Genomic DNA, 20,329 nt, shown 5'->3' with positions numbered 1-20,329 from the left:
TATTTTTATGAGAGAACAAAATTTGTAGTCGACACCTTTTTCTTTTATTTTGTGTGCTCTGTCTAGGTGGCGTGAGAGTCGGATTTTTGAGCTATCTAAATCAATGTTGGAAAAATAAAACCCGAATGATTAACCGGACATGGCCTGGAAGCGGTTCAACCGGTCTAACCGTTAAACCAGCCGGTTCAACAGTTCTAACCAGGCAAGTTTCGGGAGGTAAAAAAAGTGTTTAAAAAAAATAAAAAAACAAAAAAATCTATTAAAATATGAAAAATATATTTAAAAAAAATTTAAACAAAGTACATCCAAATGAAGTTGAAAAACTAAATAATCAATTTGTGCCTAAGGGTATTTTTGAATTTTTTTAAAAAAAGATGAAAAAATATAAAAAAAAATATTAATGGCCAAAACAATTTCTAATTTTTGCTATAATGATGAAAAACATTAAAAATACATTATAAACAAAATCCCTTATTTATTGGGATTTATATATATATTTTAAAAAATACCTAGCCGGTCACCAAAACCGACTAAAACCAGAACCAGCCAGTTCCGATCTAACCAGGCCTCAATAATGATCCAAATACATAATTTTGAGCTATTAGAAGGCTAGTATTTTAATCTACCCAGATAAATCAAACTTTTTGTGGTTTCGTTGTCCTAAATTCGACTTTCAAACCAGAAATAAATAGAGGTGAAACCGTGAAAAAAAAAAAAGGTAGATACCGCATCTTTTCCTATTTCCCGCATAATACATAGAGGTGAAACGATAAATAGCAAACATAGTGTTGAAGTTTAAGACAATGATAACAATCTTCCGCACGCATGTATGCAGGCACACAAGACAGGGCCAAACTCATTGAAATCAATAGTGTTGAATTTGAGGCTCACGAGAGAGGGAGAAAGCAATGAAAAACATGGTGTTAAGTTTCTGGGCGTAGGAAGCATGATCAACAACTTCCCCCCCACAAATGCGACACGAGAGCGATTATGGATACCTAGGTAGGGTACCTGATTTTGTTGATTCTAGTATATATAAAAGCTGGCTTTGAGCACAATATTGTTTTGCCCGCTTTTAAAAGAACCCAGCATATATAAAAAGTACAATTTGCATAGAGCCGAAGCTCAAAACAATCAAAATAGAAATAAAGCGCACATTCAAATAGTATCGAGAAATATAGTTTCAATATTGGAAATCTTTGTGATAACCTTAAAAAATATTTTTATATTTAATTATAAAATTTAAAGCTTCAAAAATAATATAAATCGAACAGATCTATGAAAACTTGAAAATCTTAAAAATTAACAGACAAAAATACATTACAAAATGCACTATTTCCAAAACTTGAAATCCATTTTTTTTTCATGTCCTGCATCTTGATTTCGAGATGATCATATAACCTCTTTGCAAAATTTTTTTAGGTGGGTGTTTAGGGTATTTTGAGTTTAGAAAACAACGGGAGTAATCAATTCGCACCCGATGAAGTCTGCTGAAAAATCAAGTCCCATGGTCTTGGAAGTCATTTCTCAACTATGGCGGTTAGTTGCAATTGCAAATTCTCACAATTGAAATTTACAATAGAGAGACAAAAAAGAAAAAGGTTCCCATTTATTGATAATAAACTAATTGATATTCAAAATATTAGTTTACATTGAAATCTCAAGCCTAGATGACCCAAAAAAAAAAATTACCATCTCTTCAGGCTACAATCTGACGGCACCCACCCGTACCAGCACACACCTCACACTCATCTGCATTTCCCTCAACATGGCTTAAACAGTGCTTGATTCTGTCATTCAATACATCCTGTAAAAAAGTGCCCATTTTGTTATTTATAACATTCCACCCATGACTTCCCTTATAGAAATCCCTATAACTTCTCTCTTTTTATTTAACAATCAGACTACCAATAAAAGAAAGAAACCGCCATTTACTTTTATGTTTTTACATCTTTTATGGGTATAAAGGCACCAGCGTTTAGTTCCTTATTACGAAGAAAAATACTAATTCTAAAGAAATCCAAGGGGAACGTAATAGTGGGGCACCAAATCTAAGTTGCCCAAAAATGAAGGGAGAAATATTACATATTCACTTAGCAAAAATAAATCCATCACACGACAAATCCTAGCAAGGACTCTCTCTCTATCTCTCACACACACATGCACATGCTCTCTCCCACAAGTTTCTCTCTCTCACACACACACATGCACATGCTCTCTCTCAAACAAGTTTCTCTCTCTCAAACACATGCACACACAACATACACGAGTGTGTTTCCCGACGTTTAGCAAACAAAAACAGTTAATTATCTTATAAGGATAACAAATTCAAATTTGTCAATATCAGAGTCATTCTTGTGGCTCAGTAAAACTGAAAAGACCCAAGAGAGAGAAACTTCGGTTGGAAATGCAATCTAACAAATGATTCCCAAAGGCCGCTGCCAATTTATTTTGCATTGTCAATATAAGAAACTGAAATGTCAAATTCAAAAAAATAAAAATAAACCTATAAAATATTAAGGGTGTGGTTTGTATAGAGCCAAGGCTCTAAACAATCAAATTAGAACCCACCTTCAAATTGTGCCGAGAAATATGATTTTGATAGTGGAAAGTTTGCAATAGCCTTAAATTATATTTCATATTTAGTTATAAAATTTGAAGCTTAAAAAATAGTGTAGATCGAGCAAATCTATAAAAACTTGAAAATCTTGAAAATTAACGGCCCAAAAATGCAGTACAAGATGCACTATTTCCAAAACTTAAATTCTATTTTTTTCTCATGTCCATGCATTTTGATGTCGAGATGATCAACTTGATGATATTTGGGCATCAAAACAACCTCTTCAAGTGAAAGTTTTGAGGTAGGCTCTAATTTGATTGTTTAGAGCCTAAGCTCTTTTATAAACTTTTAGAGGAAATTAAGCAAACTAAAAGTAGAGTCACTTACCACCATCAGTTCATGCAGACCAAGAGGTGCAGTTACAACATAAGGGATACCAGGATGCTCCTTAGCTGCCTCGGCAGCCAAGGATGGGATGTCCTACAACAGCAGTCATGGACTAAAATTTAATTTCAAATGATATGCAATGAAAAACTTAAAATCATTCAAAAGGAAAAATGAGGAAAAGAAAAAATTACAAGGTTCATTAGAACAATGAATTCAAAATATCACATTTTGTAGTGGTCCAATCCTGCAATTTTGGAATTTGAAACATAACCAAAATTTGGTCTGAAAAAGATTTCTTCTTGTTAATCAAAATGAAATGTTTTTTTACCAAGAAAACTAGAATACTAGGAATTTATGCCTGAAACTAAGTCAATTAATTTAGGATTGCTAATTCAAAGATAATTTCGGACAATTTGTCAAATGAAGTTTGGCCCATTAGCATGCTTCAGCTGATATATCTAAAATAGGTACTAGCTGTATACAAAAATTCATCAAACTTGTGTCAAAACTTGCAAAGCATGTTTTTGGGTTTAGTTATTAAGTATGACGTGGGAATACCTGTTTCCAATGCCGCCCAGGGAAGAGGAAATATGGACTCACAACAATGCGGTTAGCCCCTTGTTGTACGCATGCACAAAATGCATCTTTAATTGATGGTGTTGCCAACTCCTAAATTGAAGTTAGACATGTAAGGCAATAGCTCAATAGATACCCAAAGAAAACAGATACGAATTGAAGAATCTCAATACACAAGCATAAGCTTCATACGATGATAAAAGAAAAATCAATTGCATGGACAACAGATAAGGTTTGAATATATAATAGGTTAGACATCTAGTTATAATTCCTTTCTGGTCGAGACTCACAAATTTAAAAATCTCAAGGATAAGGAGGAGTTTCAAAACCACAATCAGGTGAGAAGCATTCTAAACATAAACATCATATTCTTACATGAAATGTACAGTATGCACGGCAATCGTGAAGTCAAATGAAAAATGAACAGAAACACATGGGAGAGTTTACTGGCTAAAAAAGCATGTTCACAATAAACTACCTTACATGGAAAGTGCAACTTATATAGAGCAAAACCTTTCCAACTCAACTTTCAATGGCTAGAGAGCGCATAAAACCCCTGTTTTTTAAACTCTAATGCCCCAAAATTATGTGGATGCTGTTAAGCAATCAAGACCGTTAAGAATTGAGAGTTGAAAAGTGTTCCAAGTTTATTTTACAGATGTGTTATAACAGTGTTTATAAACTTGGACTTGGGCATGAAACCAGGCAGGGCCCGAGCCCGAGCCCGAGTAAGCAGGTCTGACTTGGCTAAGTCTCAACAAGACTCAGAAACCATGGGAACTGGTGAGACTCAGCCAGTTCCCAAGGTTTCTGTGCAAGACACAGCACCTTGTTGAGTCCGACTAACTCGGGAGAGTCCAAGACGGACTCACCGAGTATTAAAACACTGAATTATACATATATTGATCTCTTCCGATGCAAGAAGCATTGTTTAAGAAGGAAGATAGATTTTAGATGGATGAGAATCTCACTCAGAATAGCACGGAGGCTCTAGAGTGGGCTCGAATGAAGAAATCATAGGTTTGAAGAAATTGTATCAAACATGACTTCCTGCTCCATCCCCTTGGTTAAAATAGAATCAGAACATAGTATGCCATGGTTTTGAGCGAGAAATCCCCCATCAACATGAGGTTTCGATCCTGAAAAGGAGTTCTACTATACATCTAATGATGCAAAATATAGTCAGAGGACTACTAAATAAGACCCTTTCATTGGGTTGGAGAAAGAGTCTTAGAGGTCAGTTCAAGCATGCAACACTCTGAGTCTAGGTGTGTACAATCTTCATGTAGTGCCACTCTCATTGAGGACTAATATAAACGACACATATTTTATATATGTAATTGCCTTATATGAGCAACCCCAAGTACTCAAAAGCCTACCTAGGAAAAGTTTGGACACAGAAATGGTGATAAACAAGCCTTGGTTTTTTGAAAATCTCTAAAATGCACCTGTGTTCAAGACAAGACGAGAGAAATTTCCTGAAATTCTACAGAAACAAGCTCCATGAATTCCCTTCCCTTTCTTCTTCCCCAGCCCCCCTTTCTCTCCCTCTAATTCCCTAAAATCAAAGAAAATCGTAAATCAATCTTTATGAATCCCCCAAACAGAAGATTACGAAAACGACAAGGAAAGGTTGTACACTAATGGAAATGCATGTAAATTGTCAACAAACATCAAAATATCTCCAAGAAAGTGGCAAGGATAACAAAACAAGAGGTTCTTGTTATTTGATGAGGAGTTCCGTTAATGGGCACTTGAATCAATGTCAATGCAACACAAATATTTTTTTATCCGTACAAAAGAAACCCCATATTTGCCCAACAAATTAATGTATCCGTATTTATAACCTACTGATCTCACACATGGAAAAACAAACAAAGAAGAAGTATTACCTCCCAATAATATAATAAAATTATTAGAGTTTTGCTTTTGCTTTTTTTTTAAGTTCTATAAATAATCATAAATATTTATGCAAATGTAAAAGTTTCGCGAGAGTGTTTTTCTTCCACTATTTCAGACTAATGTGTGTCAAGAATCAACACATTCATTTGATAAGTCAATCTTTTCACTATAAGAGCACAAAATGAAATATTAGCAATTTATCAGAGGTGTCTCCCAAAAAAAAAAAAAAAAAATGTAAATAACCAACAAATAAAAAAATCAAATGACCTCCTCTCACCATATGAGCAGGCTCCACGATGGGGTAACCACTTCTCTCCTTAAACATTGCCACAAAAGCATCTGCAATTCCCTCCAAAACAAGACCACATTAAAACCATTAAAATTAAAAAAAAGAAAAAGAAAAAAAAAAGAAGAAGAAGCAGAAGCAGAAGAAGAGAGTCATCTCATTCTCATAGTAATGCCAAACTCCAAAAGATTGAGAAACAGATAAGAACATCAAATCAAAAAGTAAAGAAAACAACTGAATTCCATTATAATCCAAATGAGAAAACAGAAAACCATAAAGTTCACATACAGAAGAAAGCTATACACTATATATCAAAAAGTAAGGAAACAATCCCTATTTTTATTATAGTCCAAATCAGAAAATAGAAAACCATACAGTTTACCCAAAAGTACAGAAGAAAGCTCTACACTTTACTTACTCAGCATTAGGTTGGACTCTTGGCGTCTGGACCCATGGTCAACTACAATCACTCCATCCCCATTTCTAATCCCACAATTGTCTTTCTCTATCATAAACCTTTCATCTCTCACCATACCCATGACGGGTTTTGCTGAAATAGCTCTAATTTTTGAATTCAGAGTAACCCCTCTGAGATTTCTTGCAGAAAGCCGGTTCCCACTGTCAAAAACAAGATCATTGAAAGCAAATATCGGGAATAAGCCATAGAATTTGAGAATGAAAACAAAGCTTGGAAGATCAAAATATGCAGTAGGTTGGAAATTGAAGCAGGAGTTGAATGAAACCTTATTGGGGGCGCTATAGAGGTCGTGGGGATTGAACACATTGCGTGGTTCAGATTTTTAAGGAAGAGCAGCTCGGGGCCGAGTAAATGTATGGAACCTCATGTGGCGATGGTGTATCTTAGATGAAACCTGCAATTCCTATTGTGAGTGATCGTTTGCTGGACCATAAGATCTATACGAAAGAGGGGAACATTTGCATTTGGCACAAGGATACCACAGTTATTCATCGCCATTGGATGTTAAATTGGGCGGTTGGGAGTCTTTTGGGCTCAAAAGTCTAAAAGACATTTTTTTACACCTATCTACATAAAATAAATTATTTTTTGAGACCCGTGATATATCACAAGCCGTTGAAGTGCACACTTAGTGGCTATAGTTAACTGTGACCTACTTGTACTATAGATAAATAGTTTTACGATATATCATGCTTCATTGGTTTGGTCAACTCGCTGCATAAGTTGTTATTTCTATGCATGCCAATTCAAACATATATAAACATCATGAGGCTAATAATAATTTTATTCACACTCTCTTAGTAGGCCCAAAACTATATTTAGAGTGGCTACACAATTCACCAAAAGATTTGCACAAATCCTCTCACAATTGGAACAAGCATCTTTGACACCAATAAACAAGAAAATGAAGCAATCAGGCCTTAAAAGAATCCATTTACCCTTCCAAGCCTAAATCAGTGAAATACTACAAGTATGACCATAAAGCAAGGCCATTTCCTAAACAACAAAAATCTTCAAAATAAATAGACAGAGAGAAAGTACCTCTGTTGAGCTTGAGAGAGTTGAAACACCAGATTTCATGTCAGTGAAACCATTTCAATTTTTTTTATTTTTTTTTTGCGGCGATCTCAAAATTCATCCATGGGATAAAAGTATAAAAAAATACTAAAAAAAATACACCAAGAAAAATTCAAAAATGAATGCACAAGTGATACAATAACTCAGTTTACCCTTTAGCAAGCATAAAATCTAAAATTCTCAATCCCAACTTCTAAGGTTTCGCAAGCATCTTGAAATCAAAAAATGAACAGTGGCTCAATCATAAAAAACCATTTCTAACATCATCAAATCACAGATACCACAGTTATCATTGCTCTTATCTTCCAAATTTTAGTTCAGGTAAAACAAGAGAAACCATGAAAACAGAGAGATAATGCCCAAAAAATAGTCCAGTACCCTAGAGAAAGAGAACTTACTTGGGCCACCCCAAATTAGAGAGAGGGTAGATGAAGAGAGTTCAGTGAGAGTGACCGTTTTAGAGAGAGAGAGAAAGAGTGAGGGTGCTCATGGAAAGAGAGACTCAGCACTGAATAGAGAAGAGAAAGATTTCGTTGTTGTCATGGGTTTTAGGGCTCATTTGGTTCATGCATAACAGCTTGCGTATGTTAAACAAATTTCATATGTAAACAGTTCCCTGTGCAAAGAGTTTTTCAATCCTGTTTTTCCCCATGTTTGGTTCACATGTTTGGCATTACTGTGTACCCAGTTTCTTATGTTTGGTAACCCATTGGTAAACTATCTCCCAGAATCTAGATTAATACCTATTTTTGATCGTTAGGTGTCCACTTCAATTATTCAATTTTCAGGGATGTTAGGTGTCCTACCCTAGCTGCATTTCTCTTAAGAAGTTTTCTCCCTTTCATCAATTTCAATTCTGCTATAGCATTACCATTACAAATCACATTTTCGAGGCAGCACAAACTTGATGAATAATCAACTTGTAATTCATACATACAAATTACATGTTCTAATAGTACGAATAGTGTAATTCAGAAATTTATAGAAAATATATTAATAAAAAGGAGAAATCATACCAAATGGAAAAGGTAGGTATAACCCATCTTTCCTTTTCCTCTTTTACTTTTTAATCGAAGGACAAGAATAAAGAAAATCATATAATAGAACTATAGAAGAGCAATAAGCATTCAAAAGAAAACCCAATTTCACCAACACAAATCCTTGCTAATTGAGCAACCATAAATTTCATAAAATTGACATAATTGATAAATTGATCAAATGCAGCTAAAAGAGATCAATATATTATAAAAAAAGTGAATAAACAATGAAAAGATTCACACCCAAAATCAGGCCTCTCTTTAAAGTAGCCTTGAGCCTCCATTGAACACGAAAAATGGAGTTTTCCAAAGATTGCATGGCCAGCTCCACTTGATCATTATCCATTGACCAATCCAATAAACAAACAAAATACAAAGTGGGATTTCAAGGTATTACTGAAAAAACCAAATAACTTTCGATTTTTCCCTTTTGGAACCGTTATTACAGTGGAACTAGGAGATTAAAAGTATTCTTGAAAAACAAACTGCTTCCACAGGGAAGCAAAACAAAACAAAATCTAAAAGGAAAAACGAGGAAAAATAAAACATAAAAAACCCATACCCAAGTTTTTTTACAGATTAAAATAGAACTTATGTACCCCAAAAAAAAAAAAAAACATACCCATTCTACATAGCGAATGGAACTTCTATACCCAACAAAAAAGTAAAAGAAAACTAGTAAAAAGTAACAAAACCAACAGGACAAAATAAAAAACCAGAAAAAATACAACAAAGAAAATCTCTACCTTTTTTTTGTTTTTTGTTTATAGAGAATGGAATGTTGTTGTGCATTTACCATGAGGAACGCTACGGTTATAATGCCAGTTCTACATACTCCAAGTAAGCAAACCCATATATCAAAGTTAGAATAAATTTTGTTTTTTGCCATTAGATGCCGACAAATAGAGCACACCATTAGGAGAAATTTGTTTTTGCCATTAGATGCAGAGCAAATAGAGCACACCATCAATCTCATGGAGTCATTAAAAGCATCGTATACAATGATTTATCTCCAACAACAACAAAAAAAGACAAAAGGAAAACCACCAAAAAGTAAAAGAAAAAAAACCTTACCTTGTTGAAGAAGATGAAGAATGTTGAAGAAGATGAGACTTCGAAAGTGATTCTCGTTTGAGAGAGCGCACGATAATAGGGGAGAAACGAGTGCAGAGTTGAGGTAGAGGACACAGGGGGAGTGAGAGAGAGTGGGGAGGTATTCAGAGAGAGGCAATGCTCCTTTTTCTTGGTTCAGGGCTTCAGACCTTCACTATAAACCCTTCTCCATTTTGGAAAATGGTTGGGGCTGCAGCCCTATCAAAATAATTTAAACCCACCTCATCGTCACTCCAAACGTTTTCTCACGAAGGTTATCAAAATAATTAAAACCTCACCCCAAAACTCACAGGTCAAATGGGAAAATTGCATAAAACCCTCCAAAATGGACTTCCTAAGCACTTTACCCATTTTTTTTGTAACATTTTTTTCCCCAAACCAATTTTCCTAACAAATAACCCCCAACTCAAAAAACAAACAAAAATAGACTAAAATACCCCTCCTTTTCCCACACGTAAAATGGTCTAGTCCGGCGATTGGAAGCGCAGTCCGGCACTGAAGTCACTGTAAATGTTGCAGTCTGACATTTGGAAGGGGCAGTCCGGCATTGAAGTCATTAGAATTGGCCCGGTCTGACATTTCGAAGGGGCAGTCCGATACTGAAGTCACTATGAATGGTGCAGTCCGACATTTGGAAGGGGCAGTCCGGCATTGAAGTCATTAGAATTGGCCCGGTCTGGCATTTCGAAGGGGCAGTCCGGCACTTCAAACCGCCAGTTCGGCAATTCCAAGAGGCAGTTCAGCACTCACCAGTCTGGTGTTTGGAAAGGGTAGTCTGGCACTGAATTCATTGTAAATGGTGCAATCCAGCGAAATCACTGTAAATGGTGCAGTCCAGTATTTGGAAGGGGCAGTCCGACATTGAAGTCACTGGAATTGGCCCAATTCAGTATTACAAAGGGGTAGTCCGGCAAATACGTTAATGGAGGGTGCAATCCGATGTTTGTAAGACTCGGTTCGGCGTTTCCTTTTATTGGGATCAAAAAATGATTTGTTAGGTACAGGAAGGGTATTTTCGCCAAAAAAAATGATCATTTCGTGTTGGGGGTTATTTGCTAGGAAAGATAGTTTTGGGGAAATTTTTTTAAGAAATTTAGGTGGGGTAAAGTGCTTAGGATATCCATTTTGGTGGGTTTTATGCAATTTTTCCAACAAAATTTTTTTTGGATGAAGGTTAACTTTATATATTAATATTATTAGTAATATGCACATGCATTGCATGTGATATTTAATATTAATCACTTAAAGATATTTAACATTGAAAAAAAATTCAATATAATATGGTTATAGATATTATTGAATTTATCCTCATAATTAAATAATTTTATTAAATAATTATGATTTCTTTAAAACCCTGAAATAAATAAATAATTCAAGTATACTATTTGTCATAAAATGATATTCTAGGGAGACCAAAAAATTTTAAATGCTATTTTAAATAGAGGAATCAAGAGAGACAAAGTGCAAAAGAAAAATAGTGAGAAAAAACTAGGGAATATTTACATGAATTATCATTTTGTTCTATTATCTATTATCATATATAAAGCGAGACTAAAGATAGCTTTATAATAGGGAACTAATTGAATATAAAAATATTTGTATCCCTCAATCCCATTAAAAAAAAAAAAAAGCAAAACTAGAGAACCTCTCTATGTCTATGTGCTCCTTCTGTCCCTCCATCTCTTGTCTCTCACCTCATATACATAAAGAGAACACCACTTACCTCAAGCATACCTAACTAAATATTACACTCAATATTGAGATACCATACCTCAAGCATACCTAACTAAATATTACACTCAATATTGAGATACCATGTATCTACAACAAAGAGAGAGAAGGTTGAGAGAGAGACACTAAGATTTTCCCTCAACATATTAGTTTAGTCTCACAACATTTTATGAATAAATAAAACACCTAACCAGAAAATCCGAGTATGAAGTAGAGAAAGGGATTGCTACACTCCATTATCATGTTTTTTGCCTAATACTTACTCAAAAAAAAAAATGTTTTTTGCCTAAAAATAAAAAAGACCAAGCAGAAAATATAAAACAATCAAACTAAAAATAAACAAAAAGTGAAGTAGTAAAGTAACCGACCATGCAACATAATAACCCTGAAAGCAGAAACCAAAGTGGGAAAATAAAGTCAAGTGGAATGGATCATAGAGAGAATGTGTAAGAAAGATAGAGAGAGAGATAAAAAGAATAGAAAAAAATATGCAGAATAAAAATGATTAAATCCTTGGAGAGAGAAAAACAAAAAATATAAGAGAATATGTAACTCAAACATACCGAACTCATTATTGGCATACCACCGTTCATGTAACAAGAAGGAAGGGGGGTGTTGAGATACCACGTATAAGCCACCAATGAACATTCGTGTTAATAATCCCATTAAAAATAAATTACTACACTCCATTTATCACATTTTTGCCTAAAAATAGAAGACCAAATAGAACATGTTGAAACAATCAAATTAAAAATAAATAACCAACCATGCAACACAATAACCTCAAAGCAGTAACCGAAATGAGAAAATAATGTCAAGCGAAATGAATCATAGAGATAATGAAATAGAAAAAGATATACATAAATAGAAAAAATAGAAAAAGATATAAAGAGAGACATAAAAAGAACAAAGAGAAAACCTATGAGGGGTGTTGAAATACACGTACCAACTAGCAATGAAATATCCATCCCCTAAAACCTATAAGCTTTAATTGCCTTCTTTATCCACTCATGTCTCTTCATCCAATAACCTTGTATATTTTCAAACATTGTGCTCTTTTTTTATAGCTTGTTCAATCTTTCTCCATTCAATAACCTTATCTATTATGATCCTCAAACCAAATTTCTGATCCTGTTTGGATCCGGATATGAATCCAAGAATTGGATATGAAATTCGGATCCAGATCTAAAATTCAGATCTGAAGAACAATCTAGATCGGATCCAGGTATAGGTGGATCCGATCTGGATCCAACCCAATTTTTTTAAAAAATATATTTTTATTTTATATAACATAAATAAATTATGATTTATATATAATATATAAAACATTTTAGATTTTAGAAGTTAATCCCCACCATATATTAGTAGAAGTTCAACCGTGGGGATCTGCTCTCTCTCTAAATAAAACATTTTTAGGGTTTCTCTGTTTTTCATTTTCCCCATCGCCGTGCCAGTTCTCTTAAGCACTTGTCTCTCTCTCTAAATAAAACACTTTTATGGTTTCTCCGTTTTTCATTTTCCCCATCACCGCACTAGTTCTCTCAAGCACTTATCTCTAACAATTTTAGATTTATTTATCTAGCATTAGGGTGTGAGAGTTCATTGGAGAGAGAAAAAAGAGCATGTTTTCTACATAAACTCATTCTATTTTTCTCTTTCTAGATGATGATAAAGAGAGTTAGTTAGAGAGGGAGAGAAAGAGCATCTTTCTTAAATAAGATCATTCTATTTATATCTCGCTTTCTAAATAATGAGAGAAAGTTTGTTGGAGAGAGAAATCATGTTTTCTAAATAAACTCATTCTATTTATCTCATTTTATAACATTCTCTCATGATCTCCACACATCAATTTTAGAAAGAAAAAAAAAAGCATGTTTCTTAAATAACTCATTATGTTTGGGAACCATCTTAGATTGGCGTTCCGAAGAGGGTTAGAGATAATGGATTTTAGGTACCTTTGATTGTGCGAATAGGGAGAGAGAGAGAGGACAATTATAAAAAAAAAAACAAGACACATGACATATATAATAGATACATAAATATCTTGTATTTTTTGGTAAGTTTCCGTATAGTATAAAGTAGTATAGGTGGATGTGATTTCTTTATATTATTGTCAGCTGCATTCATTCAGATAGTACGTGCGCCGCATTCATTTTCGCCCTGTACCCTCAAGTATTTATTACTGGATCCTATACCAATTTGACCTTTAATTATGCTTTGCAACCTGAGCAACTTGGAATCCCTTTCGAAATCCCCAATCTGCCCAGTTGCTTTTCAAATCAATGATCAATATGCTCAGCTGCCTGGCTCAAATCAAACTACTAAACCAGCCAATTTCGTTTTCTAATTTGCAGCAGAAAGTTGTTTATTTTTTTTGGGGGGAACTGCACAGAAATTTCTCAATAAATATTTGGAGCCGTGAAGGCAAAATCATCTCACGCAATTGAATATATATTGATCGCTGAATCGAACTTTCATTGGCTTGGAAACCATTCATTCGTTTATCAGTAACTACCTGATCATCAAATCGAGATTTTCATGCTTCTACAATTGATTGCTTTTCTTCCTTTTTTCACGCTGTTTTCAAGCGATGAAAGCGTACCCCAACAACCGTATGCAAAAGAATGAATTGTATCCTCTCACGTCATCTGCCAATTAAGTTGCAGTGCACGTAGAAGTGTATCCTCTCCACGAGGACGCGCAGCAAACGTCTCCCCACCGTCTGGACAACTGCTGTTGCAATCGAAAGTTTTCCGAAGCACTTTGTGACCGATAGATCGGCGAGCACAAGATGATTGTGACATGCTACTGCCACATTCTCGGCCACCACATAACCTTTTACGATCAGTCTCTCCTTTAATGCTGGACGAGCTGGATTTGGAATCTGCCTCACAAATCCACCTCGAAAGAAAAAATTGCCATTGAATATGGCCGATCTGTCTCATCTGAAAAAACCACCGAGCCTGTTTTTTCCCTCTAGATGTTGATCTCATAGTCCAAATCCGTTTGAAATCTCTCTCAACCACTCTATTATGACATTGACCCTTAAACAACCATATAAAGTAGCTCTTTTGCCCCACTAAATAATAATAGAAAAAGCCTTCTAAAAACTGCATTGAACAAGATCTGAAACACTCTGAAATCCACCCTCTGAAATTGACTACCCTTTGAAACCCGATCTAAAACCAATCTGTAAAAACTGGCTCTAAAAAAAAATACCCTCTTAAAAACCAGCCTAAAAATCCACCTCTGCCTATTATGATATTCCTCGATTTCTAAGGCCGCACTAAAAATCCACCTCTGAGCCGGCCCTATTATGATATTCCTCTATTTCTAAGGTTGGTCACGATGTTTGTCTGTTTCTAACGCTGGTTAATCTACTATTGCTTGAGCCTGCTTGGGTTTTCTCTGTACTTGTTGATTGATCAAACAATCAATCGAAGTATGCACGAGAAGGATTGTTGGTTTTCGCAACTTAGTGTTCAATCAAGCAATCAAAGTATGTACCTGAAGGACTGCAGCAACGAAGTATGTACCTCTGCTTTTCACAACTTAGTGTTCAAACTTCAACTGCTCTCTCATATTGAGTATAGAGGTGCATATCGTAATCAGTATATATGAGAATGATAGATACAATATCTTGTATTTTATGTTAAGTCTCGGTATAATATAGGTATATGTGATTTATTTTTATTGTCATCCGTATTTGTTTATTTAAAACAATTGATCTATATTCATATTGAGTAATTGACACAGGGAGTCTCTTCAAATAAACCAACCTGAGACTCTTCAGACTTATTGTCTTTTTATTTTTCTTGAAAATTAGACAAAAAAAAAAAAAAAATCACAAATGGTGCGCTCAAGACATCTGGGTGACTATAGCTATGCACGACCTTAAGTGGTCGCTCTCCTCCATACATGACTCGTGCTTTGTTATCCCTTTTAATTGTGGCATCTCTTAGAACCACCTCCCATCACTTTTTTTCTTTTTTTTTTATTAAGTGAAAATGGGGTTTACTTTAATGGAAAGTTTTTGCTTCATATGGACTTTGCTCGTAGCTCACCTTACTCACTAGCATCCATTGCGCCTTAAATATTTCAACAATTGTTCAACCGCATTTCTACAATACGCGGTCCAAACGTATAAATAGATGGTTCATCTAAAAACAACTGTAACTAACAGTCTAAATGTCTTATTAATATAATTATTTTTAGTTTTCGTTAATTTTTTTTTTCATATACATGATCTCTATGTTAAAGGTTATATATACTCTAAAAATTGGGATTAAATTATATTTAAAAAACATATTTATTGCCAAGCTCACATTTCTGCAATGTGCAGGCTGGACCGCATGCTAACCGTGTCCTAAATATTTTTCCCACCTCGTTTGGATCTCGTCACGTCTTGCTTCAACAAATTAATATATGCAATTTCCTAGATCCTGAAATTGGACCAGAGCTTGGACCCGGTTCAAATTGGTTTGATCCGCTTCATCAATAACTTTTTTTTTTTATGAAAGTTGTGAAATTTTATTAACCAAGCAGAATCATAGAATGGATCGAACATATGAAAACAGCAATTGCGAACTCTACTCCCCATATCTGCAAGGTGTACAACACATACGACACTTTTTTTTTTTTCCTTTTTTTGGGACAAAATTTATATAATTTATTTATAATAAAAAAAATTAGATTGCAAGGTGTGAGCCTTTAATGAAAAATCAGATTACAAGGGTATCAAATACATGCATCTCTGGTGTCCCAAGTTATCCAACGGGACGAAGCAAAAGAGAGACTAAACCAAAAACTACCGATGATAGTCTTTCTTGGAATCTTATATACTCTGATGCAATTGTATACGGAAAACTATACAAAGAGATCAGATCACGATCACTCTTGTTCATCGGATTTCAAATTTAGTGGTTGTGAGTTCAAAGATATGACAATTATTGACTATACTTGAAGTTCAAAAGAAAATTTATCGAACTTTACAACACACACCAAGCCATCTAATTGCTATAAATAATTGTAACCTTCTTATAATAAAGATAAATGGGTCACAGTATACAATCCCATTGTATATTCCTAATCAAAATTCCTTTTTTTAAAATTGTAAAATTGAAATCATATCTACATCTTGCCAAATTACTACCAAAATCAATGTGATTATACTACTGGAATTAACAATCAATCCTAATTAATGGTAGATGTTGGAAAAAATAAGGATTAGTAATGCTCATTTTGCTTCATGGAATACTCGGCCCTTGCCATTGCTGAGGTGCTCAACTATTCCAAGTGGACTCGCCTCAGTGTTGCCTGAGCTCAAAAAACGCTGCAAAACAAAACAAACATTATGAAATATATGGAAAATACAAATAATAAAAATATAAAAAATACATAGTAAATAAAAAATATATATATAAATGAAATAAGAAAGGAAAATGGTTTGACAGGGCTGCAGTCCTATCAAAATAATTAAAGCGTCACCTCAAAACTGACTGAAAATCGTAATTGTTTCATTCGAAAATCAAATTGATCATCTCGCCCTTAAACATTATGATTGTGAAAGAAATTAGGATTTCAAGCCCTGGAGAAGTGTATATTGCAACAAATTATCTAGATTTCGCCCTAAAAATATGTGATAACATATCAGCAAGCTATGTACCATTTTACTGAACTTCAAATTTCATAGTCAGTGTTGGAAATTTATTTTAGAACCAGCACATAGATTTTTTATGCCCAAAATACTTTCGAGATGAGGATTTAAGGTGAGGCTTTACTTTATTTTCATAAAGCCCACGTCTTATAGAAACTTCATCCAGTAGAAAAAGGTTTAATGTACTTGACTTGTAAAGAAAAAAAATAGGAACCTAAATTATGTATGAAAGAAAGTCTAAATCAGCTATATTTGAATTAGTGCAAAAAATCAATTTATGAATCTAAATTAAATAATGAAACATATCCAAAATTATGAGGCTCACGTTCTAATCTTTGTGTTCGATTCAAATAGAGGCTTCAAATCCCTGCCAAACTTCTTTAGCAGCCCCAATCGAAATCCCAAAATAAATTTTGGGTTCCAACTTTGGATCTTAGAGATCCATTACTTCGAAATTTTTGGGTAATCGAAAAAAATAAAAAAGTATAATATCCTTTTCTTTTGAAAAACTGACCTATGGTTGGGTCAAGACTCAAGAGTACAAAGTTATGCTTAGAATCCAATTTTTATTAAAGATCGACTCTCAAATTCAAAGAAAATCTAAAATTTTCAAAAGCAAGTAAAAAATTGCCCAATATGTAAATCTACTGATTTTCTAGCTTATAGTTAAAAATGTGATCAAAATGTGGAGTTTTAGTACTACAGCCTTCAAAGAAAATGAAAAATAGGCCGTGAATTACTGCCCCATTTTATTTTAAAGGTCCATAGCGGCATGTTTTGTATGGGGCTCGCCCATTCCATGCGTCAGCCAAGTAGCTCAGTGGAGGCGGACTTGACTCGACTCGACTCGACCAACTATAAAGGACATTGGTTTAGAGAGAAATAGATCTAAGCATTAGGGTTTAGTTTGAGTGTGGGGAAGAAGAAACCCGGAAATTTTGGCTTTTGGGTGAGAAAGGGAGAGAGAGAAGATAGATAATAAACGAAAATAGTGAAGAACAATTGTAATAATTTTAAAATTTTTTTAAAAAAAATAAAAAAAAAAAGAAACTCTTAATAAGTGATGGTCTATATGAACATGATGGTCCTTAAGGACCATCACTATTTTCAAAATCTTTTGGTTAAGTTTCTTTTATTTGCTCCTCCCTTGCCACGTCAAGTGGACGTGGGCTTTAAGCATATAAGGGGTATTGTAACGGTTACACCTCGTTTATGAGGTGTCACTTAATAAAATATTATAATAAGGTGTCGTAAGAGTTTAAATACGAGAGGCGAGGACTCCCACCTTAGAAAACTTCTGGAATCTTTTCCTTTCTGGTCGAAACACAGTGAGCTCCTCTCTTTAGTCGAATTTTTATCGGAAGCTCCCTCTCAAATATTTTAGGTAAGTGACATCATCTTCCTGAAAAATAGTCTGTTTTAATAAATAGTGATATTTCTGTCCAAGATCTTTATTTTATAAGTTTTGTTTGTAAGTGATTTCATTGTCTCGAAAAATAATCCATTCTTTTTAAAAATGAAATGAAATAATTTTTTCTGCTTATTATCATGAATTTTAGGCGCGATATATTTAATGCGCAAGTGACCTCATTATCTTGAAAAATAATCTTTTTAATTAAAATTGTGATATTTTATCTATGTTAGAAATTTTGAATGCTGTAAATTATGAAAAATAAATTTATTTATTTTTCTTGTCTATTGTTAGAAATAAATGTGATATTTCTGCTTTTAGTAAAATTGTGATATTTCTTTCTACTGTTTTGAATATTTAGACATTGTAAAATTCATGTGCAAATGACTGCCTTATTATTTAAAAATTGGAATTTTTGCAATTGATTATAGTATTATTGTGAAATGTTTATTTGTGGATTGATATCCCATAAATTGTGATAATTCCGTATTCTTGAATTTTTATAAGAGTTTTTCTATACATATTAAATTGACAATTATGCTAGAATGCCTTTACAAACTGCTACCTTTCTAAATTTGAGCCTAAAATATTTGATTGGTTATTTTTGAAATGTTATAGAGAGTAACTGTTATTAATGGTTTAAGTGAAATTCATATTAATGATTTCAGTGATATGTTGAGTACATGATATTGCTGCTTTCGAATGTTTAAAGAGATTTAGAAATAATTTAAGTATGCAAGTGGACTCATCTGGTTCGCCGGTGAGGTATAAGTAGACCTATCTGGGATGCAGGTAGGGATTAAGTGGACTCATCCGGTACGTCGGTGAGGTATAAATGGACCTGCAGGGATTATGTGGACCTATCTGGGACGCCGATAGGGATTAAGTGGACCCATCAGGACGCTGATGGGGTATATAGGTGACCTACTTGGGACGCTAGTAGGGTATTTTGTGAAATCCTTTGAATTATGCATTGACGCGTTAAAGTGTTATGTGCATTTCAATTATCCGGATTATACTTAATTATGCATTTATTGAAAGTGAAACTGTTGATGCATTTCTGTTAATAGATCTTCTTTTTGAAAATATTGATATCTTTCAACCACGATCATTTTTAGGATTATGATGATCACTTACTGAGTAGTCAAACTCATCAAACTATGGTAAACATTTTTCAGGATAACTGCGGTTTCATTTGTGTCCTCGTCAAGATCAACTTTGGGAAGATATTGTAGTTTTGCTTAAACTTTCTTTTGTTACTTTGTAAGACCTCGCCACTGTAAATTTGTCCTATCAATAGATGTATATATGTTTTGTCTGTCACATCTCGGGGTGTGACAATTATGGTATCAGAGCCATAGGTTTAAGATTATTAAGAATTTTTTTTTTTTTTAAAAAAATGTACTTAAAATAATAATGAAGTTGAAATAATATGAGGAAAAAAGAAAAAAAAAATATCCCTATCTTTTTCAGTAATCAGGTACACAAATTTAGAGGACTAAATTTCTTTAAGGGGGGAAGAATGTAATAATTCTAAACTTTTTAAAAAAAAAGTAAAAAATAAAAAATAAAAATAAAAAAGAAGGAAAGAAACTCTTAATAAGTAATGGTCTATATGAGCATGATGGTCCTTAGGGACCATCACTATTTTCAAAATCTTTTGGTTAAGTTTCTTTTGTTTGCTCCTGCCTTGCCACGTCAAGTGGACGTGGGCTTTAAGCATATAAGGGGTATTGTAACGGTTACACCTCGTTTATGAGGTGTCACTTAATAAAATATTATAATAAGGTGTCGTAAGAGTTTAAATACGAGAGGGGAGGACTCCCACCCTAGAAAACTTCTTAAATCTTTCCCTTTCTGGTCGAAACACAGTGAGCTCCTCTCCTTAGCCGAATTTTTATCGGAAGCTCTCTCTCAAATATTTTAGGTAAGTGACATCATCTTCCTGAAAAATAGTCTGTTTTTAATAAATAGTGATATTTCTGTCCAGGATCTTTATTTTATAAGTTTTGTTTGTAAGTGACTTCATTGCCTCGAAAAATAATCCATTCTTTTTAAAAATGAAATGAAATAATTATTTCTGCTTATTATCATGAATTTTAGGCGCGATATATT

The 20,329-nt window shown here is 33.9% G+C and overlaps 1 protein-coding gene across 2 annotated transcripts; it reads right to left on the bottom strand.

The window, feature by feature from the left end:
• Nucleotides 1-1,585: 1,585 nt before the first annotated feature.
• On the bottom strand, nucleotides 1,586-9,768 carry SIRB (sirohydrochlorin ferrochelatase B). 2 transcript variants are annotated; one of them, XM_006829014.4, is made up of 7 exons: nucleotides 9,378-9,768; nucleotides 6,455-6,583; nucleotides 6,130-6,329; nucleotides 5,703-5,764; nucleotides 3,506-3,616; nucleotides 2,948-3,040; nucleotides 1,586-1,807 (listed from the first exon to the last, which is right to left on the bottom strand). In XM_006829014.4, exons 2-7 carry the CDS (start codon nucleotides 6,493-6,495, stop codon nucleotides 1,700-1,702), a joined length of 615 nt encoding a protein of 204 aa, XP_006829077.2. In that variant the 5' UTR covers nucleotides 6,496-6,583; nucleotides 9,378-9,768; the 3' UTR covers nucleotides 1,586-1,699. The 2 variants fall into 2 exon arrangements, with proteins under 2 accessions (XP_006829077.2, XP_011628997.2); XM_011630695.3 differs by lacking the exon at nucleotides 2,948-3,040 and having other exon boundaries at nucleotides 9,378-9,765.
• Between the last annotated feature and the right edge of the window lie 10,561 nt (nucleotides 9,769-20,329).

The sequence above is a fragment of the Amborella trichopoda genome, chromosome 9, assembly GCF_054954075.1.
Source record: "Amborella trichopoda isolate Santa Cruz 75 chromosome 9, AtrichopodaSantaCruz75HAP2 v2.0, whole genome shotgun sequence".
NCBI classification, from domain to species: domain Eukaryota; kingdom Viridiplantae; phylum Streptophyta; class Magnoliopsida; order Amborellales; family Amborellaceae; genus Amborella; species Amborella trichopoda.
This window is presented reverse-complemented; position numbering and strand designations above follow the sequence as displayed.